At 36.6% G+C, this 26,785-nt stretch overlaps 2 protein-coding genes and 1 long non-coding RNA gene across 9 annotated transcripts in view; 1 reads left to right on the forward strand and 2 right to left on the reverse strand.

The window, feature by feature from the left end:
• GTF3C3 (general transcription factor IIIC subunit 3) overlaps positions 1 to 6,528 on the reverse strand; it is a 22,364-nt gene extending 15,836 nt beyond the window's left edge. For 2 of the 4 annotated variants that reach the window (XM_074594309.1, XM_074594308.1), the window contains exons 1-6: positions 6,320 to 6,528; positions 5,108 to 5,210; positions 2,420 to 2,616; positions 1,873 to 1,996; positions 1,165 to 1,356; positions 722 to 887 (exon numbers count right to left, since the gene is read on the reverse strand). In XM_074594309.1, coding sequence (XP_074450410.1) covers positions 722 to 887; positions 1,165 to 1,356; positions 1,873 to 1,996; positions 2,420 to 2,616; positions 5,108 to 5,210; positions 6,320 to 6,418 — 881 coding nt within the window. In that variant the 5' untranslated portion in view covers positions 6,419 to 6,528. The remainder of the gene's footprint in view (positions 1 to 721; positions 888 to 1,164; positions 1,357 to 1,872; positions 1,997 to 2,419; positions 2,617 to 5,107; positions 5,211 to 6,319) is intronic. The other 2 variants (XR_012588264.1, XM_074594310.1) reach the window with 2 other exon arrangements.
• Positions 6,269 to 25,290, forward strand: LOC141746222 (uncharacterized). 2 transcript variants are annotated; one of them, XR_012588267.1, is made up of 4 exons: positions 6,269 to 6,385; positions 11,535 to 11,643; positions 12,877 to 13,032; positions 22,776 to 25,290. It is a non-coding gene; the product is annotated as an uncharacterized LOC141746222 (long non-coding RNA). The 2 variants fall into 2 exon arrangements; XR_012588268.1 differs by lacking the exon at positions 22,776 to 25,290 and adding an exon at positions 15,547 to 16,686.
• The window catches only part of PGAP1 (post-GPI attachment to proteins inositol deacylase 1), a 46,059-nt gene continuing 26,278 nt past the window's right edge, over positions 7,005 to 26,785 (reverse strand). For 2 of the 3 annotated variants that reach the window (XM_074594306.1, XM_074594305.1), the window contains exons 23-30: positions 24,973 to 25,108; positions 23,808 to 23,858; positions 22,338 to 22,561; positions 21,879 to 21,983; positions 20,968 to 21,049; positions 9,767 to 9,910; positions 8,612 to 8,812; positions 7,005 to 7,332 (exon numbers count right to left, since the gene is read on the reverse strand). In XM_074594306.1, coding sequence (XP_074450407.1) covers positions 8,630 to 8,812; positions 9,767 to 9,910; positions 20,968 to 21,049; positions 21,879 to 21,983; positions 22,338 to 22,561; positions 23,808 to 23,858; positions 24,973 to 25,108 — 925 coding nt within the window. In that variant the 3' untranslated portion in view covers positions 7,005 to 7,332; positions 8,612 to 8,629. The remainder of the gene's footprint in view (positions 7,333 to 8,611; positions 8,813 to 9,766; positions 9,911 to 20,967; positions 21,050 to 21,878; positions 21,984 to 22,337; positions 22,562 to 23,807; positions 23,859 to 24,972; positions 25,109 to 26,785) is intronic. The other variant, XR_012588263.1, reaches the window with a different exon arrangement.

A 26,785-nucleotide genomic window follows, 5' to 3' on the forward strand; every position in this document is an offset into this window, starting at 1 on the left:
TCAAAAAAAGTTTCAAAAATAATACTGTTACAATACACTTCCTTGCATTTTTTTGTCCATTTCACAACCATGAACATCAAAAGACTTAACAAACTGCTTTGAAACAGGCCAGTAACACCTTTCTACAAGTTATGCATTAGAAAGCTGAGATATAAAGTAGCTAAACAGCTTACTAAAAACTATGATAAGTGAGCTACACCACAAGCCTCCTCTATCTCCGGTGAGCTTCTATGACTTGATCTGCTCTCATTAGCAAAAAAGGGAAGGAGGCAGATTTTTACTTGCTCCAGAAGTGAACCACAAATGACATATAAACTATGTTCTGTTGCAGATGGTTTGTATTTCAGATTGAAGAATTTGTTTAATTCAGATTTGCTGGCAATAAGTTTTCAGGTCTCTGGTGATATTACATAGATAAAAAATGTATTGCATTTGTATATAATCGTATACTATTGGCATCTTTCCAGTCATCAGTATTTGCATTTTATTCTCTTACGCAACACTTCTAAGATGTTGCATTGATCCTACACAGCATAATTCACACATGTCAGGCTTCAGAAACATCACAATAGTTGGGAAACGCATGCTTATTCTGTGGGTCACCCCCAGCATTCCTTGATTCCAGCTGCATACCCAGCTTGAATCAGCTGCAGAGCTTATTAATACCAGTTTTTGAGAAACTCTGGAAAACCAAATCACACTAGCTTTAAGTCCAACTTACTTTGCCATGTCTCTAGCCAACTGCATGAAGCGCTCTCCGTCAGAGGGAGACAGGAGATTCAAAATACGCCTGTAGCCATCCATAGCCATCTTATGTTCCCCCAACTGTTCGTACAGGCTTGATCTCTCCCATAGGTAACGCACATTGGATGCATCGTATTTCAGAGCTACAAGAAAAAGCTTATTAGTAGCCTAGCTTAGGAAAAGGCAACAACGGATTTCACATTCATCTACCTGAATAAATGAATGTTAGTGGACATGCACAAGCTTTTTGGAAGAAAAGTACATCCTATATTAAAGATTCATGAAATCTTTCATCAAACTCTGGACAGAGGTACCAGAATCTTAGGAAACTGCAGCAAACTATATTAGAAAGCAAAAGAAAACAAAATGCTATTAGCAGCTAAAATTTATTTTTAAATATTAAAACGGTTGCTACGCTACCTTTTGTGTAGCAGAAAACAGCCTGTTTAATATTGTCCTGTTCCAGCGACATCTCTGCTAGTCTAACCCATTCCTCAGTATCACTAGGATTTAAGTGAGCTGCAATCAGTTCAAACTGTAGTGACTTCTCCATATCACCCTGGTCTTCATAGATCATGGCAAGAGTGGAAAATGGCTCATGAGCAAGAGGAGCTGTGTGAAGACAAAAAGAATGATTAAGAACCATTGTTTTAAAACCACCTTGAAAACAAATAACTTGCCTTTCTGCAAACAACAGATAGCAAAATTATATGAGCCATCAGCATTGCTCTGTTTAAATTCACAACAAACTTGCAGACAAGCTTCCGATTCCTTTTTAGAAATTATTAAACAGCCTGACTGAACCTACCAATGCTAACTTATAGCATTATTCTACACTGTAAGTCATGCTGACGTTTATACCTTGGTTCTACAAAGACAATAAAAGCAAACTGTGTAAAGCCAAGCAAGGGCCCAGGGTGCTCTGTGGAATTAGGGTCCTAGTTTCTTTTTATAAGCAAAATTATGCACTCAAAATGCACCACACAGTCTTAATTCCATGCAACTTATACAGTGACATTCCTTGTACTGAGTATTTTCATCATCAGTGAAGCCACACTGAATTTTCCTGATGTTCATGGCAGTTTCACCATACCCTTAAAGCCAAAAAGTTTTACTGTTCTAACATACCTTGTCGAATGATTTCCATGCACATTAGGATAGCCTCCTCACGTTCTCCTCGAGCAAACCTGATATTGGCCTCTCCCATCAGACCCCTCAAGGCACGAGGAAGTTTGCTGCGAGGTCTTTTCTCCTAAATAGAAAAGGGGTATTGTTATTTCTACCAAGGATTCAGTTGTGCCCAAATTCAGGAGACATCCGTCACATTTGTGCTTAACACTACCTAATAACAAGTTATTTAAGTACTAGCGATATTAAAATGACAGACCAAAATATTTGGTAATTTTCATAACTGACAGAGTAACTCTGATATCTAACACAAATACAATCCAGACACTGGAAAAACTCATTTCATTATTTTTGAAAATTTTCAAAGATTAATCTACATAATTTTCTAAAAAAACAAAGACAGGCAACACCAACACAAGCAGAAGTATCCTACACAGGATTATTTTCAGGCAGGTTTCCCCGCAAGTAGCTTAAATCACACAAACTGTCATTTATGCACTGTGCTCCAGGGGATACAGAGAAGTTACGTGAAAGTTTAAATACTTGCTTTCATCATTTTCTTGGTCTCTCGATTAAGTACCATCTCCAACACAAAAACATCTCCAGCTGTGGGTTGCTCAGTAGTTTCTTCTTCCTCTTCCTCTTCTTCTTCTTCATCTTCATCCTCTTCTTCCTCTTCATTTTCCCCAAGCATGGATGCAAAGACCCGATGAACAGATTTACTGACACCATCTGAAGTTTCTCCTGGTTGAGAAAGAAACAAAAAAGGTTTATGATATAATCAAGAGCACACGCTGCCTATCAGGACAAGTGCAGAGAAAATAGAATTCTTCGTAATTAGCAGTCCACTTGAAACAGTTATGCTAGAAGAAAGAGGCCTGCAGAAATGCAGAAAAACTATTAACAATCTCCTTGGCTTTAAAACTCTGCATTATTCATCACCAATGCTTAGCATACCCCAGCCTCTAACATTTTCTGGATATTTGAAGTGAAAGGATGGAGGAACACAAAGAACAAAGCAACAGTTTACTCAACATTTTTCTCAATCCACACAAGAGAAGTATATTAAAGCAATTTTCAAGCATTGAACTGGTTGGACGGAATAAAGCTTTTCAGATGAAGAGGCTAAGTGAGCAGACAATTACAGTAAACAATAATGCAGCAACCAATTTTTAGAAGTAATTTAAAACAACATCTTGTAACCATCCTCTCCATGACAATAAGTACCTCTTAATGTGTGTAAATGCAAAATCCAGATTATTCACCTTTCTCAAGAAAAAGAAATAAGAAAATTCTTTAAAATAAATAAGAATACGATGCTATATATCAAAATCAAATATGCTTAAAGCACATAATTTTAATATTTTTCACATTTTTTAATTACGACTTCTCATTACTAAGCTAACCCAGGGTTATAATTGCCCACAAGTCTCTATCTATGCAAAATATCAAAATATGTAGTGTTGAAAGGTTTCAGATAGGGGATTGGGCATCTAAAGATTTGATAAAAGAATAACCATAGCATCAAGCTGGGACTGAAAAATAAAGCTATCCTATATTGTGTATATACAAGAGGGAATTGGGTACTACACCTGAGTTTATGTTTGGTTTGGTTTTTTTCTGACTTGGATCCATTTGGTTACTTTTTTTCTGACTTGGATATTAAGCATCGAAAAATCAAGACTTTTCTTCCTCCCATCTGAAAAAAACTAATTATTAATTTAATTTCCCTTTTCTTTCAGTCTTCCTGGCTGCAGGAAGCATCTGAAGATTGAAGCAGATAAGCTCTGAAGATTCGTATATCAAAAGTGCTTTTATCAATGACCTAACATTTTTCTTCTGAATATCCTAAGTTTGATACTAATGGCAACTTTTTAAATAGTGATAAATATTACCTGATTCTGACTGCTCCTGAGACTTGCCTTCTCTGTAGTAAGAGCAGAAGTAACAGTATCACACAAATCTATCAGGATATGTTTTTTCTTAGATAAAGATCATGTGCACGAAAAAAGATGTAACAGACTAGGTGGAATACAGAGCAGAAAAGAGCAGCTTGGAAGTATTTCCAAGACATCAGCAAAAAGAAGGGGTCAATAAGGAACCACAGGTGTCTGGCTCCAACCACACCTCCAGTATTCATTTTCTGTCCTTCTAGGATGAGGTCTGGCCATACTTTCAAAATCAAGGCACCACTGACACACATTTTTGGTGAAAGAATTTAAGGCCTAATTTTGAAATTTTAGGAGGGAAAAAAAAAACCAAACAAACCCAAACCAGAATGATGAGAATTTGCAGTGAAAGTAGGCAGAGTCTAAGAACCAACACAAAGAGATAAAAAACTGCACTTTGCTATCTCACAGCACTAGCAATCCCACAAGAATACACCCTGACCAGTGCATGGAGAAGATGTCTGAAACAAGACAGCAACACTCTAAATCTCAAGCTCAAATCCAGAACATGAAGCATGGGATCAACAACCACTGATACAAACTAGAGAGAGAAACGCTGCTTCTACCACTTCCTGCACGTCCTTTCACTACGCAGGAATGCCAAGGAAGTTGAGCTTATTTTGCTAAAGCATCTAAGGAGCTATTACCACTGCAGTAACTGCACAAAGAAAGCCAGTCAGGGAATCCGTAGCTAGGAATATCCAACAGAAAATAAGGAGAGAAATAAAGGTAGGCACTCTAAACAGGCCAAAGGAAAACTGAGTAGGAGAAAAAAACACAGAAGAAAAAAGAAACTCTTCTTTTTAGGTATTTTATTTCACTCTGGATGACAACGGAAGATGGTAACACTGACACAGTAGAATCAAGTATTCTGAAAAATTCAAGTCTCGGCAAAAGACTAGCAAAGAGATAAACAGGGAAAAAGCCAAAACAAAACACAGAGAAGACTCTGAAATAAGTTAACAACTTCAAATTATTTGTAGCTTTAGAGAGAGTAAATATTTGAGACCATGTGGTTAACAAGCCAGGAGGGGAAAAGTGGAGGTTTTTCCAGAAAAAGATGACCAACTGGCCAAATCTAGCCCCTGAAGAACACTGAACAAAGATAAAACCCTAGCTATGGCTCGGAACATCCTACAAAGACATACATTCTAATGATGTGCTTCAATACCCACAGGTTCAAAAGAAGCAGCCAGGTATTTATTAAAAGTCAGCTACCAAAGAAAAAATGCTCTCAATGACCTTTTAAATACATTTTTCACTGAAATTATTATGTTAACATTTACCGTCAGTTTCATCCTGACTTTGGGATTTCCCAGATGCTTTTCTGGATGAAGATGGAGCCTCTGCGTCTTCAGTGTTTTCCTCAGCAGATGCATTTTCACCATCCTGTGCACACCAACAATATCAGTTATAAGTTTTATTGCATGACGTTCCCACTTCCCCTGATATATACAATTAGCATTTAGACCACGGATTTCCAGCTTTTGCACTGCTAGTGAAACAGGTAGAATAAATGCTATATTTTTAAACTAACAAAACCCATCATTACTTGCTTTCAAGACATTTATATTTTTATCAATGTGAGGTGACTCAGATGGTGACTGTTCGCGTTATTTTCGACTTAAGAGAATAGTCCATTGCTTATTTGGCATTACAGCGAGATAGGATGACATGTCCGACTGCATTAAAGTTACAAAAGTGTGACGAAGCCTGCCTTTTTAAATACAAAATGAAGTATCAAAATAGCACTTGTAAATGCAGTAAGAAGATTGCCCTAGGATATCACTTGTCCTTCCATGACAGATGAGTTCTGCTGAATTTGTTCTCTGGTGACTAGGAAATACAGAAATTTAGTTGCATTTTGGTATAAAGATGGCAAAGTTAAAGTTAACTTCAATACTCCAATCAAGCATACAGAATTTCTCTTAACAACTCCATCTGCTTACTTCTAGACACAAAGCTGTGTTTCTCTGAATTTATTGCTGCCAAGAAGCCACAACGATTACCAAAGGGAGTCAAACTGGATCTCTTCATTAGGTCTCACAGAGAAGATGGTGGGATCCACTATATGCTGGATAATTTTTATATCAAAACCTGCTTCTGCTCATTGCTCCAGCCTAAAGAAGAAATTAATTACGGTGCCTGAAGGCAACTTCCACTGGCTTTTGCCAATCCGAGGGTTGTGAGCCACACTGGCACGCACCAAAATGCTGCCATTCTGCACCCCTGAAAGGTGGACGCTCCCCTGAACAACTAGCTCTACCACCCAGTACCTAACGGCCCTTACAAATTAAACTTAGTTTCTTGTAATTTTTCCACTGAAATTATTAATTAGACAGCAACCCATGGCCGAGTGCAGCAGCTCTTAGCGTAACCCTCTCCACAAACACACACACACACACACAGAGGAAGCCCCGCTGCTCCTGAAGCGGCCGGGTGCTGTCGTGGAAGGAGGGCCGGGCCAGGCCGGGGGGCGCCAGGCGGGGCAGCCTCACCTTCTCGCGGCTCTTGCGCTCCTCTCGCCGCCGCTCGAACTCCTCGAAGGAGATCTTCCCCTCCAGGTAATCGATCAGCTCCGGGCTGAAGCCCGACATCGCACCGGCACCACCCGGCAACGGGAGCAGCCGCAGCCGGCGCAGGGGAACCCTGTTCAGGGCAGGACGCGGGTCCCTCCGCTATGGCGCCCGCCGCGCCCCGCGCCCTCACACTGAGTTCCGCCCCGCCACCGCCCGGCCCGGCGCCGCCGGCTTGGGACGGGAGAAGAAGCGTCGCGCCCCCGGAGGGGGAGACGGACGCGGCTTAGGCCGGGGAGGACCGCCTGGGGGGCTGCGGGGAGCCGCGGCGGCAGGAGGGGCTCGCTGCCTCGGAGGCTGGAGGGCAGGAAGCAGGAGGGCAGCTCCTCACCATTAAGATGTTAGATCATCTTTTATTGCCTCAGAAATAGGTGTTATTTTTACACGAGAAGGGTTTCTTCACTTCATATACGTGTAGGGTTAAGGCGTGGGTGATTTATTGAGCAGGGCACGGTGAGGAAGGGGTGAGAGGGGCGGGGGTGAGGCACAAGCGGCCATCGGGGCCCAGGGGCAGGTACGGCCCCATTCCCTCCTGCCTCCCAAAAACTAGAGGGCCGCTGACAAAAGAGTAGTGAGGGGAAAAAAAATAATCACTGCAAAACGGTTTATGACCTCTAGCTCCAGTAAACTGAAAGGTAACATTTATTTACCAATTTTGAACACAGACAGGTAGCAGTAGTTAAAAGCACTCCGTTGCACTCGTCATTTATTCATATTTAAACAAACACAGTTCTGCAAAGCAAACTGTAATAGCCAAACATGACACGTTTGTCAATAGGCAGCAAACGTGCTGATTACAGCACGGCATCAGGTTCCATAGGTAAAAACTGTGACAGTGAGGAAAATTTTAAGTTGCCAAGTAACAGTTAAAAAGTCAAAGCAGTAATATTTTGCTGAGGTGGTTACCACTCCGCATGAAGTTCAAATGTTAATGCCTGAAAAAAAGAGAAGGAAAAAAAATAATAATAAAAAGATGAGAGACAAATATAGAAATATTTATAGGCAACCAGGGTAAGATCCAAGCCAAGCCCCGGTAACACTGGCTGAAATACCCCATTTTCCAAAAAGAATTCTGAACACTGAAGAGAACTACCCCGATCGTCCTGAATTACGCAGGACAAATTACTTCCACCAGTTACAGCATCTCACCGTTGCTGTAACTTACAGTAGAGCTACAGCATCCCTTCTAAAGTCCCTTCTAATTTATTTGTCACGCACAATACTCAGTGTGGTGCATTTTTTTTCCTAACACACAAACTCGGCAAAAAGAGAACTTAGTATTAAAATTTGAGTGCAGTCGTCTTTATTGTTCATAATAAGAATAGTGGAGCTGTGCTTTTGATTACAGTAGGAGATGCGCTTATGCAGGCAGAGAGCAGGACAGAGCTAAAAATCCTAAACTGAATATTGATTACAAATGAATCTCTTAAGATACTGGGTAGATCACCAAAATGCTTAGATTCAAATCTTACTGAAATCTTCACCTATTTGTAAAATGTGAGAAAATTATTTACCTTTCCTCAGAACTGCCAATATTCACTGACTCTCAAAATGAGGTACGAAAGGATTTATTTGTTACAGAGTATGGTTATGCATAGATAAAACAGCTGAAAAGTATTTGCTATAAATTGAGGCTGGATTAATTACTAACGCAAGTTTGACCCACTTCAGTTTTATTTCATATTTATGGAGCGATGTGAATAAGTTTGCAATTATTTTATTCAGCCTTCAGTTTTAGTGGTAGAAATAAGGAAAATGGCATGAATGGAGAAAGATGTAAAAGGTGATGTATGCTTTATCAGTATAGTATCTTATGCCTAAATTAACTTTCCTTATATACATGCATCACAGGAAATTAGTCTCAATTTATAGTTTTACTGGTATCAATTACTTAAATAAAACCTGCATTCTCTATTATCTGTACATTTTCAGAATTCTTCTCCACATGAAAAAATAGAGAAAAAGAAGGAAAAAAAAGCATGGCCTATATAAGTCTGCACAAGCACCATGTGTTATTTTACCAAAGTCGTGAATACCTCATAAATCCTCAACAATTTTACACCAACTTCAGGCAAGAGTTAAGGTGCTAAATTTTTTAATTTCCTCTGAAAAATAAGTTGTTTTAGACTTCAGGCAGAACTGAGAATCACTTGAATCCAAATCTTTCACTTGGTTACACGTAACAACGTTAGAGGAAAAGGCATCCTCTTTTACCTTGGTCAGCAGCATCTTTCAGCCTTTGAAATAATTTGGAAAAGAATTTCTTCTTTCTTCATAATCTGCAAATGCAGAAGCAATAGGATCCGAGTAGAACATGACAGGCCTTGGTCCTTCATTGTTCACAGTGAAAGTAGCTGGGAATTTTCTGAGATCAAGACCCCTGCCCGAAAAATAAGCCTGGAGCGTTCTGAAAAACTGAACATATTTCATAGATGAAAATAGAGCATGTCCAACAGAGATTAATTATTTCTACCGGCACAAAGTAGATGTAATATTTGTTCCTATGTGGGATGAAATCCTCTATTTTGATCATAAACTGGTACAATACAGGCAATATAATTCAGGCGTGTCCACTCTGCCCACGGCTTGTACACCCTACGTGGTGTCCAAAGGCCCCCAACTGTTTACTGATCATCTGTGCTCCCCACCGAACCACAGAAGATTCAAACTGTATCCCTTATAAAACAGGCACAGCAAGACCCTTGCTGAGAGCAAACAGTACGGTTCTGTTGCACATTTCTCTAAGAGAAATGTTCTGCAAGCGTTAGCAACAGGGGGCAATTGATTTCAACAGGCCCCTTCGATCACTTAAAAGTAGAAATTAATGCTTAAAACGGTGAGGAAAAAATTGTGGGAAACTGATTTTTTTCCTTCACAAATTCCTTACAAGATCTTGCAAACCTTTCCCTTAATGATATTTTTTTAGCTGTAATTAACTTTCAGATCTTTAGTCACTATTCACGACAATGTGTCAGATGCAAACTTATTTCTACTTCCAGAAGATGAGACAACATGCAATTAACAAAGTACACATTTGGGAGAAACATAATAATCATTCCTCTTCTGTTTCACAGAACGGGTGATTGTATAATCAATATACAGTTTTAAAAGCTAAAGCTGCTGGATGGAGATACAAGAAGTGTTTTTTGTGCGCTACTACACACCGAGAATGTCTCTTCAGTTAAAGGGTACATCTTGACTGAAGAACGCTCATCCAGTTGTGGTTATTGACTATACAAAGTGCACAGTTACTAACACTACATTTAATGGGCCCCTCTTACCCTTCAATTTAGAAGATAAAAATTCTCATGATGGAAAACACAAAACCCACATAAAACTTAGGCTATTGTTCTTGCAGTATTTTCTTACCAGGTCTCTGTTTCTAGGGTTATCTAGAGGTTTCCACTTTTCTTCTGGTTGGAAAGGAGCACCCTTTGCCAATCCCCTCACAGCCAATGCTGTACAGAGACCCAGGAGCACCACTTTCCACATGCTGAAGAGATAACAGACTACCTGTAAGAAGGACAATGAACCAGACTCCTTAAGTCCTACAGAGCCGTCACTGGTAATAAATAGAGCATGCATGACAATCCAGTGGAGTGCTGAAAATAATTTATCCATGGCAAGAAAAACTTGCCTGCTGCAGATTACATCTGTGTGCTATCGACTTCTTCGGTTTACATTAAGGTACTAGGCAGAACAAATTATTCTAAAGAAGTGCTTCCCATACCAAAGCTATTTCTAGACACTTGATTCTCTTTTCAATAAGGAGTAGTATGACATTTAACACAAAATATTTACATTTGTAAGTTTACATTCGTTATTACACACATCCATTTTCATTGGCTGATTAGTTACAGCATCAGATATTTATGTGCTCCACGGAGAATGCAAAAATACGGCCTGAGACCCAAATAGCTCAATTTCTAAAACCGCATGAAACAAAAATGTGTTACATGTATTAGTAGGGGCAATAATACAGTCTGGTATAATATACTAGAGACTCATTTCACAACTTGATTCAAGAAAAAAACAAAACAAAACAAAAACCAACATGCCACCTCCCTTTCATGCTCTTTAAAATAAAGCTTACCAGTGAATTTGGCTCTGGCTTGCCCCTTCTTGGTTAGTCTCCTTGTAATCTGTGAACAAACTGATCTCGGCACTTATATTTCTAGTGGACTGCAGGTGGGTGTCAATGACGTTAGCAGGAGTTCAAAAATACAGTAATGATTCCATTTCCATCCATGACATAAAGACCCTTGAGAATTTCATCCTTAATACTCTTAAGACCTGTTGCTATCGAACAGTGCAGTGCAAATTCCTCCTCCCTAAGCCATATTGCAGAAAATTGGTGGTAAGCATATAATAAGTTTAAAACAATTCCCAGCAGAGAGACCAGAGCTGTATCAAAATATTACTTTTAATTAAAAGTAATTAGCCATGTCTTAGAATGCTGACTAACAGATAATTACAGCTGTTTGGATGGTTTTCAAGAGATAGGGATCATTTTCTTGATGCTGGAAAGGGAAGAGTAAGGTCTGTTTCAAGATCCAAAGGCGCATCATTTTAATGAAAGTGCTGCTTTCCTACCCTGATTTTATCGGCAGTCAATATCCTCCTGTCAGACTAGAAACTAAGACAAAGACTGCAAGGACAACTATGCTAATTTACCTTCGCCTTATTTCATAGCATCCTTCATCTCAAAGCTGCTTGAATTTTTTTTGCTTATAATTTCATTATACTGTTCTCTCCACGATTTAGACGATACTTTAGTTAGTATCACATAAAATATACCTCTAAATAGACATGTTAAAACTATAGATTTTTGGCCATTATCTTACCCCAAATTATAGATGTTTGTTTCTGACTAGAAGCTTTACAGCTTTCTTTGGTTTAAATTTTGAAAGCAAAACAAAAACCTAACACCACCCTTCCAGGCAGACTAAGCTGTGGATATCCAAACGCCATTAGTAAAACAGTGAACAAAATCATAGCAGTGTTGTTTCCATGACTGCCATAACAAATACGAATAAAAGTCAACATATCCAGCTTGCATATTTTTCTAGACTTGGAATAAAAAAAATCATCAAAAAATAAAAATCCATCAAAACTCATAAATTACTTTTTTTAATAGACAACTTCCAGATAGTGGACTCATCAAGAACCAGAACAACAGTAGCAACGGAAGAGCTTGTGAAAAGGTGGCCCCCGGTACAGGAGAACTTTCTTTGTTTATTTTCTAGGTAATTACTTATTTCCAGTTTTATTTTGTGTATAATTTACCTTCTAAATCAACCAGCAGTGGGAATACGTTCCTCTAGAGGAAAAAAAAAAATAGCCAGAACAACAGGCAGTTTTCTTCTGTCTTCCCCCCCACCCCCAATTCTTTCATGCACTTAATTTATTCAGAAAGAAAAACCTTGGGGATATGCAGTATATTCAGATAATAAAACATACCAAAGTCATCTGTAGTTTGAAACAAGCTTTATTACTGTTGGACTATTATGCTACCCCCTAACAGAATTTAGGCAGTTTGGTTGACTGATGAAGTATGCAGATATGCAAGGGATTGAATTAGCATGTATTTCTCTGTGAGCTGTCTTTAAAAAACCCTACAAACTTGTATTGTTGCTTTCCGAGCTAAAAGAGTCTGAGAAATTGTTGGAGCTAAAAGTTTCTTTAGACTTAGTGCCCATTTTAATGTGGGGATTGCGGTAGTTGTGGTATTTTTGCCCAAAGTTTTTTGGTTGTGGGTTTTTTTTTGTTTGTTTTGTTTTTTGGTTCTTTTTAAAAGAATTTCATTATATCTCTTTCCTTCAGTGAAAGTCAAATATAAGTGGAACATATTCATATTAAAATGCTATTAGTATGGTTACACTGATTAGACAAAATTGCATCCTCCTTTGAGAACAGTATGTAATTTAACAAATACTTTCCAAGCCAGATGTTAGTGTTCTGCCTTTTGAATGCAGCCAAATTTAAGCACTAGGTTTTTCTTGACAAGTTATGTCTATAGACACACATCTTCAGTAAATCCAATCTTTTGAAAGGGGCTATACTAATTATATAGCCCTTATGGCACAGTAATATTCATATATATTTGAATTAAATTGCACCGAAGCTGAAAATGCTCATAGCTTTGCATGTTCAGTTTCATGCAAGTTACTTCAAAAAGGTAAAAATCTTGTTCTGGAACAAAAGGCAAATTTAAAACTAATTAGTTTAGCTGTAGAACAAGTTTTATACATGTAATGTTTTATATAAACGATATTATTCATCAAACATTTTCCATTTTATTGCATTTTGATGACAAGGCATATGTAACAGCCTAAGGTGCATGAGATAAGATATTGAGACAAGTTTCATCAGGTATGATCTTTATTGTTTTCTACTCAAGATGTGAAAAAAGTGTCTGTTACCTGAAGTACTGCTCTAACCACAATGCTTTTTTTCCACTGTTTTTATTTTCTGGTTAGAACCCCAAGTATTACAAGTTAGAAGGAAAAGCGCGAAACTGCTCCACATGAGTACCTGAGCAGAGACTAAAGGCAAATGTTTATCACAACACTCATTTGCACATTTGTACAACAGAAGTACGGGTAACATTCACCACATGCTACACAGTATGACTGGTAAGTGGCACTTTTTGTGAATTACAACCATTTTTACTAATGCAACCATGTTAGAACACCATACAAAAATATACAGAAGTGCTTATTTAGCAGACCATATGCTATACAGTGCACTCTAAGTCATGCACACTTAGGTTAAAAAAAAAAAAAGTGAAGTATACACTGCGGACAGGGAAACTGTCAAACAAAAGACAAACATCCCCGCGTAGCTCCCATACAAGTTTCCCTCAATTGCAACAAAAAAGTACCAGCATCTAAAAGACAGTTTTTCAAAATTTTGAGATTTCAGCTTTTAGCAATTTCAGCATTAGCTGAAGATACTTATTCTCCAAGGCTTTCTCAGCATCTCACAAGACTTTACCAAAGTATCACACACTGCATGAACTGTATCTGAGAATTCTGTTATAAACATTTTAATAAGCACAATAATTTATTATAGCATTATTGAAACATTTATAGATAGGACTCTATTAACATCTCTAGAAACCTGTAACTATTAAGAGTTAGCTCCATCTAAACCACCAGGTTTACACTAGCTACGTAAGAACTCAAAACAGAGGAAGAGTTAAAAACATGTAAGACAGGTTGCTTGTGAAGAAATAGCTTTTTCCAAATATGACGTATATGTTCTTCAAAGTTCTAAGTCCTTTAATGAAAGCAAGCAAGCAACCAACCAACAGTATCCTCCCCCCCCGCCCTAGCACCTGTCCCCACAATTACCCAAAATAGATAATTTGACAAACATTATTCTGTCTTTGTGCTTGGAAAAGCAATTAAAAGGTAAGGAATCAAGTTAGTAAGCCTACACAATTCTAGACTAAATAAAGTTCTTAAAGGTAGTTCTGCCCTCTTGATGACTTTAATGCTAGAATATTCCTGTAGCCAGGAAATCAACAATGACCAGGATTACTGAAAAAACACCATCACAAAAGAAAGAAGAAAGTTATGTGACTGGAACGAGGGGTTTAGAAGTCCTAAACTAGCACAGGAAGTTGCACGGAAGGTACAAAAATTGCATGTTATCTGTTGTGCCGCAGCGCCAGCAGCATTGTGGCAGCCAGGTACAAGTTATTGGTTCTCAATAAAAGATGGTTAATAACTTTGACTTATATTGCTTCAAACAATTATGGTGATCAGCTGACATGCCATCATTTTGTGTGTGTGTATCTAAATACCCACGGTCTAATGATAAACTTTGAGATATGGCATCTTGAATAAAGATCTGGTGTTATGTAGTTCTAATACCGGGGAATTAAAAAAAGGCAGAATTTGGGAGGTTGTGTTCAAAACATACGAAGAATCCTATAGAGACACATAAGGAAAGCCAGTGGTGGCTTTTCCCGAGTTCTCTATATTAAAAAAAAAAAAACATAAGAAAGCCTTTTACTATATCAAATTTTAAGATTTTAACTATTTCTGACTTTCTTTAATGGATTGAGAAGAACAGAATGTATAAACTACCCCCACCCCCACCTTTTCAGGGTTTTGTATATGAATATTTTCCCTAAAAAGTGAAATTTGTTATTCAAACTTCTGGAGTTTTAAAACAACAAATCAACCCCACCCTACCCTCCCCAAGAAACCACCTTCTAGTTTTCTTCTCACACTGGTGTAGACCTTGATACACAATGCCTTAAATATAGTATTTTGCTTAAACTACAATTGGAGGAATTTTTTATTTTGAAGAAACTAAAGAACAAAATTAAAAAAAAAAAATAATTTGACACACGGGCTTTGAAGTTGAGACAGATATCTCAGACTAGTTTTCCTTCCTTATTTTTCTTTCGGTCACAATAGAAAGACTTGAGAAAATAAGGTCAGCTAAAGCTTTGCAACTTCAGCTGGTGCGATTCCAAATCACAAACATACTGTACTTGTTACAAATCTTCATTTTTTCTGTAAGTGTAGTAAAAAGGGGTCAAAATAATGTTTTTAGAAGTATTTTCCCCAAATCAAGTTTCAGTATGATCCACACAAACATTTTTGGTCAACTCCAAAAATCAAATATAAGGCTACAGAAGTCCCCAGGCTACAGTTAGAGTGTATTCATTAACTGGTTTAAGGCACAGTATTTTTTTTGCTCTAGAAAGCTACGAGTTAAAAGTCACAGTGAGGAATTTCACATTTCAATTTTGGTCTGGCACTCTAATTATATTTGTCACATCTACTACTTGTAGACTTCTGCAAAATATTTCAGCTGTCAGGTGCTGCAGTCTCAAATATGTTTTCACACTCAAAGTAACGTAAGTGGAAAATACTGAAGCCTGAATTGATCCCAAAATAGTGCACTTACCATTTTATAAAATTATACATCAACACATTTGCACATTTGATACTTAATATATATACCCTGAAATTATTTAAATTGTAGGGAAAAAAAAAAGTCTTTGCTGGTATTTCAACAAACATGCAAAACTTCAGTAGAAAAACAGTCTACAGGACAGCTGCTGTGTATCTTCACTAGGTCAGGCATGGTGCCTACTCTTACTGTGGACATTATGTTTTGTACTACAGCAGAAGGATACCGCAAACCAAGGAAACTGCATATGGAAGGAGGAACTGGAATGATGTGCCGCAAAATAACAAATTTGTGTGCGCCATTCCTGACTTTCACAGACACAAAATTAGCTCTGATGCCAGATTCCTACAGAATCTAGACTACAACCTGCCAATAACCGTAGAGAGACCATGCTTGCAAGATTTGTTTATGACAGCATGAGTAGCAAAATCTGTCTGCATTTAAGAATGCAGAATGAGACCCTAAGTCTTAAGCAAAATTAGAATCAAGACATCCCAGCTTTGACTCAGGTTTTCATGCTACAAGGCAACAAGCACAAATTTGAGGCAGTTATGTGCTTAGATACCTGAAAAATTGAGGTGCTGGGCAGATTTGCATAAGAGCTATAGAATTTTCTCCTTAAATGCTTAAAATTTATTTTTAAAAGCAGTAATGTTTATTATTAACAGGATGAAATTTATAGATTTTATTTAAGCTTTAAGATAAACGAGCTGATTAAAAGCTTTGAATACATTCTTCCATAAATAAGAATATCCATCAGAAAATACAATATTTGCAAAAGATTTTCAAATAAACTTTTAGATACTTTAAGGATTCTTTTATGAATACTAGCTTGAAATTCTATGTCTAAAAAAGGTAGAAAACCTATTTTACTGATGATTTTACTAAAAATGAATCTGTTCTCAATTGTCATTCACTGGCACATATTTCCAAAGGTATATAAAAGCAGCATGTAGCTTTGGTGACAAAAGTACATCTCCCCTAAAGGAATGGCAATGAAAAGTTTTAAAACCTTTTGCAGTACAGTGCTAAGTGCTTATAAAAGCTAACTAGATTATTTCCCAGAAGAGAGAGATGTAAATATCAAAGCTGTAAATGAAGTAACTAACATTCATCACAAAATGGAAGATAAGCATTAAGAACTTAGTCTGTTGTACAGCTAACAACTGTCTAGTAGCTTAATGACTTTAAACACCAGCACAATTGTTGTACAGACACTCTAACTGCTTCCAAAACCATTTTCACTAACCCAGAGTATTGAAGGTCTGTAAGTGGCTGCTTTTTTCTCAGTATTAGACAAATGCCTAAACATGCACGTGGCTGTATTGAAATAAACCTGATCAAATGAAAGCTTCTCGGATGTTCACAGGCACTAATTGACTTTATATCGTCCTGTCAAAGCTTAGAAGCAGATGTATAAGATTTAAGAAAAAAGTCAAGTAACAGGTTCATAACCTTGTTATTGGCAAACACATGGAAAATTAGACTTCGTATCAAATAGCAACATATGCAACAATACTTTTTGGTTTTTTTAAAGTATCAATACATTTTATTTTTTTAAACACTGACCTTAAAGGTAGCCCAATTAGGTTATAGTTGAAAAGTTCACTTAGACATACAGGCAGTCTCTATGTCTTCTACAACGTATTACTACTACATTGTTTAGGGTTTTGGTGTGTTATTTGTTTGCTTGTTTTAAAACTTAGCAAATTAATAATTTGGAATGAATTGCTACATGTATCAGCTCACAATACAAAAATCAGAGCAGAACTCTAAATATTAGAAATATTAACTTAAATTCCAGTTACTGCTATTTTTTTTTTTTTAAACAAAACAAACGAACCCTTAACCAAAACCCAAAAAACAATCCCCCTTTTAACAGGACACTGAAACATGACATACTGCAACCAGCTTTTAAATCAAAACTGAAAATACCACCTTTGGACAACATTCATTCATTCAAGTTTCAAGGTGAATTTGGTAATTCCAGTTAAGAGGTAACAGTTTTTCCTTATAAGACAAATATAGACCTTTTATGAACTGATAGCTACAGGTGTAGCTACTATGACTGCAGCGTGGTAAGACTACGAGAGGCATGTTTGCTTGTATCAACCAGAAAAGATTATAGACTTCGAAAGCAATTCAGGGTATGGAGATTTTATTAAAAGCTTCTCATTAAATCTCCCCCTGCCAAAGAAAGATTCTGCTATACATATATGCTGTACCTAAAATTAGTGACATTTGGTACTCTAGGTTCTTACCCTGTCTTTTTATTACATTTCTGATAGCTTATAAAAAAAATAAATTAGAAGAGAGCCACACAAATAGTTCTTGTTTTGAATGCATCCTGAGGTACAAGCCAAAAAATGGTTGTTTGATCTCAACCTAAATGCTTGATTATATGGTATAATCTCCATCTAAATGTGGTAAACATCCACATAGATGAAGAACAGTGGTTTTGCAAAATTAATACCTCAACGTCTGAAAAGGAGAGAGCAACAGAATTTGGGTCTGGATGTAAATACAAATCTTCCGTTACAGAGCAAAGGTCTAATCCATTACAAGTTAATTTGTGTCTAGATCTTCTCCTACACAGTCTAGATAATCTAAAATTTGAAGAATAAACTGGAATTTTAATTTAGTTAAAGGTACTACGAGACATTACAATATATTTGCCAAAAGCTGGTTTATAAATGCAGCCTACTCATAATAAAGGATATTTCAGTAATATAACACATCCTTCTACATGTGATTAAAAGTATTTATAATTAATTACGCTAAGTTTTTGCTGAGATTATAATTGTGAACAGTGGCAGAACTAGATTCATGTAACAGAATTTAGACTCTCATATCAGGACGGCAAGTAGGATAATTCATCCTCTCTCAGAATAGGATGAATTGGTCTAATCCTATCCCCCCCTCCATTGATTATATAGAAAATCTAGTTGGGATTAGACACCTAATCTCTCAAACAGTTGAAGTTACATAGTCCACAATCACTGCAAAATTCAGACGCACATCTCAGTGCAGTTTTCATCTAACAAATGACACAGAATGCATTAAATCCAAAAAGAGCAGTAAGACTTCCCCCCTTCCCCTTGTGAAGGTAAACCGTCTCTGAAACATCTCTGAAAAAAGGGAGCATTGAGGGACATGAGATAAATTCTGTCATCTGGGATCTCAAGACTCAGGGTTGTATCTATTCCTACATCCAACCTGAAAATCAGGTAGGAATCTATGCACGATTCTGTAACCCATTTAATGAAAAGTGATAACAACTATCAATACGATTCACAGCTTTAAAAACATCATTAAAGGAAAAAATTGGTGTCATTCTATGCTGCTTTAATTCAGTAAATTTCACATTGTGGCAGATTTTGGAAGCTATCAAAGCTACTACATGCAGAGACTGTTTGCTCTCCTTGTTCTGATTATTATTTTATTCCACCAACAGCTCCAACAAACGGATTTGTGCATAAAGAGCCCATTAAAGTGGCAAAACAAAATCAGAAGTTAAATACAGTAGTAAGCCAAAAGAACCATGAAGGCCAAGGAAAATTTCTTCCACAGAAATCAGATCCTGCACATTTCAGGGATGCCCTTTGGAAAGCCCCAATGCAGTTCTGCCACCATCTTTCAATCACAGCCATTTGAAAGTACAAAAACTATTCTTCTATATGTGAACAGCAATTTTTTAAGTTAAACCAACTGGTGGATTTAGCTACAAGTATATTTAGACACACAAATTAACAAATTATCTTTTTTATATATATATATAAAAGATATATATATATATACACACACACTGTAGCATACGTTTGATTAGAAAGTATCAAGATATAATCTATTCAAATACCTTTTCTGATTTACAAACACTATGGATAATCTAACCTTTTTTTTAAAAAGGTTAAGACTAGAATACCAGGCAATGAATTACTGATAACAGTGACAGTGGTTTGGTTAACTACAATAGTCTTACTCAGTTAAAGCAGTTTTCATGACTTACAGATAACTTGAACTGCTGACTTGGATATAAGCAGAAAAAAATACACGCTTACCTCACATTTGTCCTTCATTTTGGAAAATCCCTGTGTGAATTAAGTCTTTCCAGCCAGCTCAAGTAAACTGACCCTAACAGCACACTAGATCTAACTGAGGCACTTTAGGCAAGATTAATGAGATACAATACAATTAATGGGTTAGGCTGGCTGCAATACTATATCGAGAATATACTTGATTGACTGTAGGTAGCAGATTTCCTCTTATTATTCGTATAAGATGACTGAGCTGGTCTAGTATTTCCATATGACGATAACAGGTATCTTGGACAGAGTGGAGACAGCTAACACAGAGACAAGTAGCCTCATCTCTACACAGAATCAGTACATCATTTCAACCTAATGGCTACCAAGATTTCTTCTGTAGGCAAAAGACATACCCAGGGGACAGAATTCCTTACACATAGCTATTTTAGGCTTTGTTATAAATGGCAGTCACTGTAGCATCTAGGCACTAAGATAATACTTTATACAGAGCTAATAATTAGGGTCAGTATTTCCCAGTATTACTAAGGGCTTGTCTGCATAAGGAAGTTATAACTTTATGGCAGGGCTTGAATTTACAGTGTTGTAACTATTCCATATTAATTTCATGTATGGACATTTCTTATGAGACAGCTGATTCTCCATTTACAATAGGAAAAAAAAACCTGCCTTGTCTACTTTGAAACAGAGCGGTACAGCAACTGCACTGTAAATTCAAACTATACCTCAACATTTGCTAGCTTCTACATACGGACAAGGTCCAAGGAGTAATTTCAGGATTGACAAAATTCCAGAGAAAACCGGCAATGTTTTAAAACAACATTACAGCAAATTGTTTCTGAATCTGCTGGTATCCTTCCTGAATAGGAAGCTACACAGAATATTGTTGTTTGCTCACTCTCACAAAAAGTAAAATGTATAAGACTTTCAATAATCTCACAAATGTTCAACTCACACTGATTGAACAAATGATTTGATAGAAATAACAGTTCTATAGAAGCAGTACATTCTAGTTTGTCTAGACACAACTGTGGCAGCTTTTAAATGTAGCATAAAATGATTAAAAGTATACTTGGCTGTGTAGTTTTTGTGATAGTCACAGTGTGCTTGAAATGTATTGAGTTTTAACCAGCATAATTTAGACCTGCAAAAGATGCAGGTTCGTAACATATGCACTGTATGGCATAGTGAGTAAAAAAAGTCTTGTTTCAACAAAGAACTGTAGTGAAATATCAAAGTGTCTACAAGGCAAACAAGAGTATTGAGATGTTACACTAATATGATTTATGTGCTTACCCACACACATAGTAAATTCACTTAATTTTCACAGTCATGTGAACATTTTCACAACACGAAAAGCTTTCTAAGCAACATGAACAGAACCATGAACTTTTCATAAAGTATTCACAGTTCCGTCCTCTTTCCCACATAATGTAAACTACTGATGATATTAATCTAGGCATTTCTTTGTTGAAATTTGCCCATCTCCAGTGTTAAATTTCTAGGCTGCACTGTTCTTCCTATGTATAACGAACGTTACACAATACAACACAGCACATGTAAAAGAAAAGAAAAGGTTACAAAGTGTGGTACTTTGTATAAATGCATTTGTCCAAAGGCCAACATTGCAACTGACAAAGGGAGTGGAACTTTGGCTGCGATCTTCAAGAGTTTACTGTAAGAATATAAAGAAAAAATTGCCATTTTTGTAGCCATACATGCATAAGATATACAATTTCTTTTGAAAAATAATTTATAGATTTCACAGATTTGTTCATTTCTAAAACAGAACAAATAGGTGTAATAGGCAATAACAACTGATGCATAAGCAAGAGTAATTTCAAAAGGCTAATAAAATGTAATTTTAAAATATTCTTATATTAATTTAGAAATAAGTTCTCTGTAACACGGAAGATGTTTAGATCATTTGAATTAACAAGTACCGGCCAAGGGGATAAAGTACATTGGTTATTATTCATTGTCTTTCATGAGGCACTAATTTTCTATCTGAACAAGAAACGCTCTACCTGTCAGCAAAACCAAGTGCTCAAAACTTCTTAATCCAGTAGAAAGCAAGTTACGTGTCCACAATTGTGCCCGTAAGGGGGAATGGCAAGAATATAAGCTATAATGGTTTAGAATTCAGTTTAAAATTCACTTTTCCTTGTAACTTCTGATAGTAATTGCTAAACATATTAGGATTCTGTAACATTTGTAAGGATTCAATGAATTGTGAATGAAAGACTCCCAGTTAAAGAAGTCTTTATGCAACTGATTGTTTAGATAGTAAATACTTCATTTAAGTCCACGTGGTAAATACCAGTGATTTTCTCCACTTGGCTGAACTACAGGTAATTTGCATTTAAGATTTAACCATACGACTTTATGAATCTATGTAGACAGAACAATTACACATCTTTGCAGCATAAATTAAGTTTTACCACACAAATGGAAGTAGTAAGAAGGAAGTAGGAAAACAAAAACTGCGAATTAGGCTACAGTACCTTGATTTCACTTCAGAAGTACTTGAATTCATGAGAATTTCTAAAATGCATACAAGGATAATAGCTGTAGATCTACATGGATCGGGATCAAGTCTAACACTGTACCTGCAAAAAACGGTTTAAAAAGCATATTACTTCTAAACTAGGCTACCAAATAAAATCCAAGTTGGGAATATGCACATGCTGACAACAACAAACATACATGAAGTGTACATGGCATCACGGCCTGATTTTAAACCCTTTCTGAATCATTATTTCCATCAGGACATCACTGATTCATTTAACACCTACTTATACCATAACATAAACCAGATTGCATAGAAAAAATGATTAAAATTAACAGAAGTGTTCGATACCATGAGATAGCTAATAATAAAAAGAGTCAATCCTTTGCAATTTTTATTGTCTTTAAAGGTTCATATTATTTTCTTACACCTTACTGGCAATTTAGGAAGTTACCTGAGATTTTTTAACCAATAAATTAAAGATGGCAAGTTGAGCAGCACAATCCACGTGAATAAGTTGAGAATTGTAACATGCATCTTAAGACTGTTAACGGCTTCAGCAATTGTTGTACTGTTGGAAAGCAATTGTGTTGCTTTTGAGGTATTGTCCATCGAACTCTGGTTTTTGACTGTGCGTATACTGGAGTTCCGTGAAGTTTCTTTTGACGTGTCTGAATCCTGAAAATAAAAGGCAAAAGTCAAAAAAACGCACAGGCTTGTAAGAACCCATGCTGTGGGAGGAGGAGGGAAAAATCATCATAGCAGCATCATACCAGCTCTGATTTAAGAAGAAAATTTGCAATTTATCTCTCAAAATGCCATCAAAAGCAAAGTTAAATAGTTCAATTTTAAAGCATCTAGATTTAACCAGAAATTTCTCTTACACTAATAGTTCATATGCCTTTGGAAGAAAAGAATGGAGAGTGGAGATGCCCTGACACCAATGCAGTGATAAGAAATGGAGTTCCTGGAAGGAGGAAGAACAGAATAAAAGGAGTAAATAAAGCATGCAGGTGAAAATCACAGATGATCATTCATGGAAAAAGATACAGGAGGTAATGCAACTCAGAGTAAAACATTAGCTGTAGGAATAAGTAACAAAGAAACTAATGACTTGGCAGATGCTAACCTCTAATGACAAGAAAAAAACCTCAAAACACACAATTGAAACAAAACAAAATTGTAAGGAGATGAAAAGAGGAGGAGAGTATTTAAAACTAAACACACAAAAAACACTCAAAGAAACCCAAAGAAAACTGTCAGCAGCTTTTTCTGGCAAACTTCTTTTTTAACTACGTTTGCAAAAAAGAACTGGTAGTTATTATCTGCTTGTATCCGCACATGCTTACATCTTGGATCCTGCACCTTAAAGTAACTGAAAAAACAAAGACAGTTCACAACGCATGAAACCTAATGCTTCTCCACTTCTTTTTAAACAGCTCACAATATACTGCAGTCTCAGTCCATATCCATCTAATAAATCATATTTGTCATCCCCTTATTAAAAACACCCCTGAACTACACAGACTACCTATCTGGAAAAAAATATTAACCTATAGTACTTATCAGCATCTAGAAATTAAATTTATTTCTTTAGATGAGGCATGCATAATCAAATACCAAAATTTAGACAAAAACTACTGTTCTGTATGTATTCAGAGACTAAATTTTATTCTTAAATGAACCTGAATCTAGTTCACACGTCAGTGATCTTGAACAGTGAATGCAACAGTCGTAAGTGATGGAATAGGCTACTTGTGTCCTGGCTTTTCTTTCACATCATGCACACAGTAAGTAAACAGCCATCCAGTCCTCACAGCACAACCAAATACTATCCAAGGCAAGACAATAACCATTTGAAACGAACAGGTTTGCCAAACAATTTTTGGTCACAATTTTGACTAGAAGCTGGAAACAAACTTACCCCATTAAGCATCTTTTCTTCTACTCTTACATTCACATGTAGTTTTATAACCTGCAAGACAGACAGTTCAGCTTTTGTAAGAATGTTTCTTCACACAAAAGCTGTAGTATACAAGAAAAAAAAAAATTTGGACTAATTATTTTTTGACCCTTTTTATAGTTAGATGATTCTAGGGCCCCAATGGAGCTGCAATGCAAGAACTCCCTCCTTAAGGAAGGATTTCCAAGCACAGAGAGAAAACTTCTGCTGCTTTTTCCCCTTCCACTGTGCTTTACAGAGAATACAGAGTGGAAAATCTGCATATTCCTCACCTCCTCCTGCTAATTCAGTTCTACTTCACTTTCTGCAGAAACCCATAAACAGGCCACAAAGGAAAAGTCCCATGCCAGAGATTTACTGCAGAAGAGGGAATATTCTTCACAGGGTGACCTTATGTCACAGGGAGTTCGATTACAGCTAGACCTGTTCCTCAGGCTGCGCTTTCAGCTGCCACCTACCTGCTTCAGACCACCTGTAAGCTGCTCTGCTTTGCGCCTACTCTCAGGTGCATGCCCGAATGCTTCCCTAGTAGCTAAGTATAGTAGCTGATTTAGCAGCTTATAACCATAGGGTGAATCAGATAAGTTTGACGCTCTGATGCAAGGAAGACCATGGAAACTGAATGGCAGGGACTAAATATGGATCTCTGTGGCACTCGCCGAGGGAGAACATTAGACATACAGTAAGACTATCCTAATTCTACAATATATCCACCCTCCTTCCTTTTACTCCATAAAGATTTGTGAAAACTCTTTTAAGATAAAAAGTTTTTGTCAGAACATTCCAAGTCCTCCCTTTGTTAAAGTTTATCTTCAAGGGAGTTACTAGTCTTTGATTTTATGACATTATCTATCCATAAGTTAAAAACCACAATTATATGCATTATTGTAGTGGGCACATGGGACTGTACGTTTCTTTTGAAAAAGCATTATCAAAATAGCAAAATAATTCTAAAGATTACAGGATTGTGAGAGTCTGATGTGTTCAAAAAAGACCTATTTTCAAGTACACAAATAATAACATTTAAATATGAAAAATGGTAATCTGTATTTTTGCTTTTAACGTGGGGTTAATTCAAAGCATACAAAATTGAGTTATAAATTCAAAAAGTTTAGCCTTTCAGTACCTTAAACAAGTACTGAAGATAAATAATGAATATAGCAAATGCACCGCAAGTGGTCCAGCTAACCAAAACAAGGGATAACATCTCACAGAGTCTTCTGGGTGTAATCAACTTCTTGTCTTTATGAAGTACAGTAGGTCTAAAAAGAGACAAAACTACCGTTATTCTCTTGTAACAACATAAAACCCAAAGATTAAAGACTAATTCTTTTTTGTGAATGACTAAAAAGAATAAATTGCTCCTGAATATTGACTAAACGCTGAAAAAATAAAGTTAGACAAATTTTAACATATGTAACAACTGCTACATAAGCTACTTTGGAAAAAAAAAAAAACCAAAACAAAACGCAAAAACAAAACCCAAACCCCTCAACTTTCTTATCAAATGAACCTACAAAATCTTACACCTTCTAGAATGCATGTCTGTAACTAATGTATTACTTTTACTTCATTTGGGGACCATAAAGGATACATTTGTGAACATAAAGCATTAGATAATGCTATCTGTAGATCTGCATCAGTCGCTAAGTTCTTCTGTTCAGCAAAAGAGCACGAGGATCATCTTATTATTACTGCAAAGCAGCATCATGGAAGTGACACCTAATACAAATGTTAATGCACTTTAAATTAAAGACAGTATACTGCTGTATACAGTATAAAACAGTAAGTCTCCAGGAGATTAATTCTGTGACAAACGTTCTTCCCAGACAGGAATTTCTGCTTGCTCACAGACTGTGTCTGAGACACAGAAAAGCTTAAGTTTCTGGATTCCAGCTGGTACGACTAAGAAACAAGTATGAATTTGAAATGACAAAGATGAGCTAAGGAGGTGTGACAGTGAGGGGAATGCAGCAGGAGGTGCAACAGAACTAGGAAAAAGTCTGTACTACTTGTATATTCACAGGATATTACAGATTTAAACTAGACACTGAAAACAGAAGAAGCATTATTTGGAAAATACAATTTTAAAAGCCTTTGCAACCAAAATTGAAAATAACCACAAAAAGGCGGCTGACACACACACAAAAAAAAGAATTCCACAGACAGCTAGTGACAAATTCTTTGCTGCCGGCCATATCAGATCATTTCAGAACACTGAGCAAGAGTCAAGCGAATACTATCTACTTTAGAGAGATTTATAGAAAATAAAGGTGGGTTTGTTTTGTTGGGTTTTTTTACAAGTAATTCAGAAGTAGATCAAAAACTGTGTAAGGCACTAGAACTGTGTAAGGCAATAGGAATTTCAAAATTAACCAGCTGACTTACAAGCAGGCACACAAAATCTTATTTTCCTGCCTCTGCCCAAGACACTCTCAGGATTTGCAGGAAATCAAAAGCTTTAGTGAAGTGTACAAATTGAGCAAAACCCTTAAAAATTCAGAAAGAGTAGTTTCAAAAACTAGAAGTTGATCACTTTATCACTTAAAACTAATACTGAAGCATCCACTGTAATTTATAAAGAAGATGGCTGAGAAGAAATAGCTGACACCACATCTATTATTTGGTAGAATAAGACTCAAAGTGCTCATGGTGAAAAAATAAAGAGTTCATTTAGCAGATAGTTTCTGAGTAAAGAGCATCCCAACCAAATTTCTGGAGACGGAGTTGGCTCAAATCTAGCTGAGGGCTGTTATCAGTGTCAGAACACTCAAAGCATTAAAATAGCTAAGTGTGTTATCCAATTTACTAATTTACTCTTTCAAAAATCTCTTTATCTTCCTTGCTTTTTTTAAACCCACTTTCATCTTTGAATGCTTATCTGTACAAGCAAAAACATTCCCCTGTTCTTCGACACAATCAATAAAATTCATCAGTCT

This window comes from Larus michahellis, chromosome 7, assembly GCF_964199755.1.
Source record: "Larus michahellis chromosome 7, bLarMic1.1, whole genome shotgun sequence".
In the NCBI taxonomy this organism is placed as follows: domain Eukaryota; kingdom Metazoa; phylum Chordata; class Aves; order Charadriiformes; family Laridae; genus Larus; species Larus michahellis.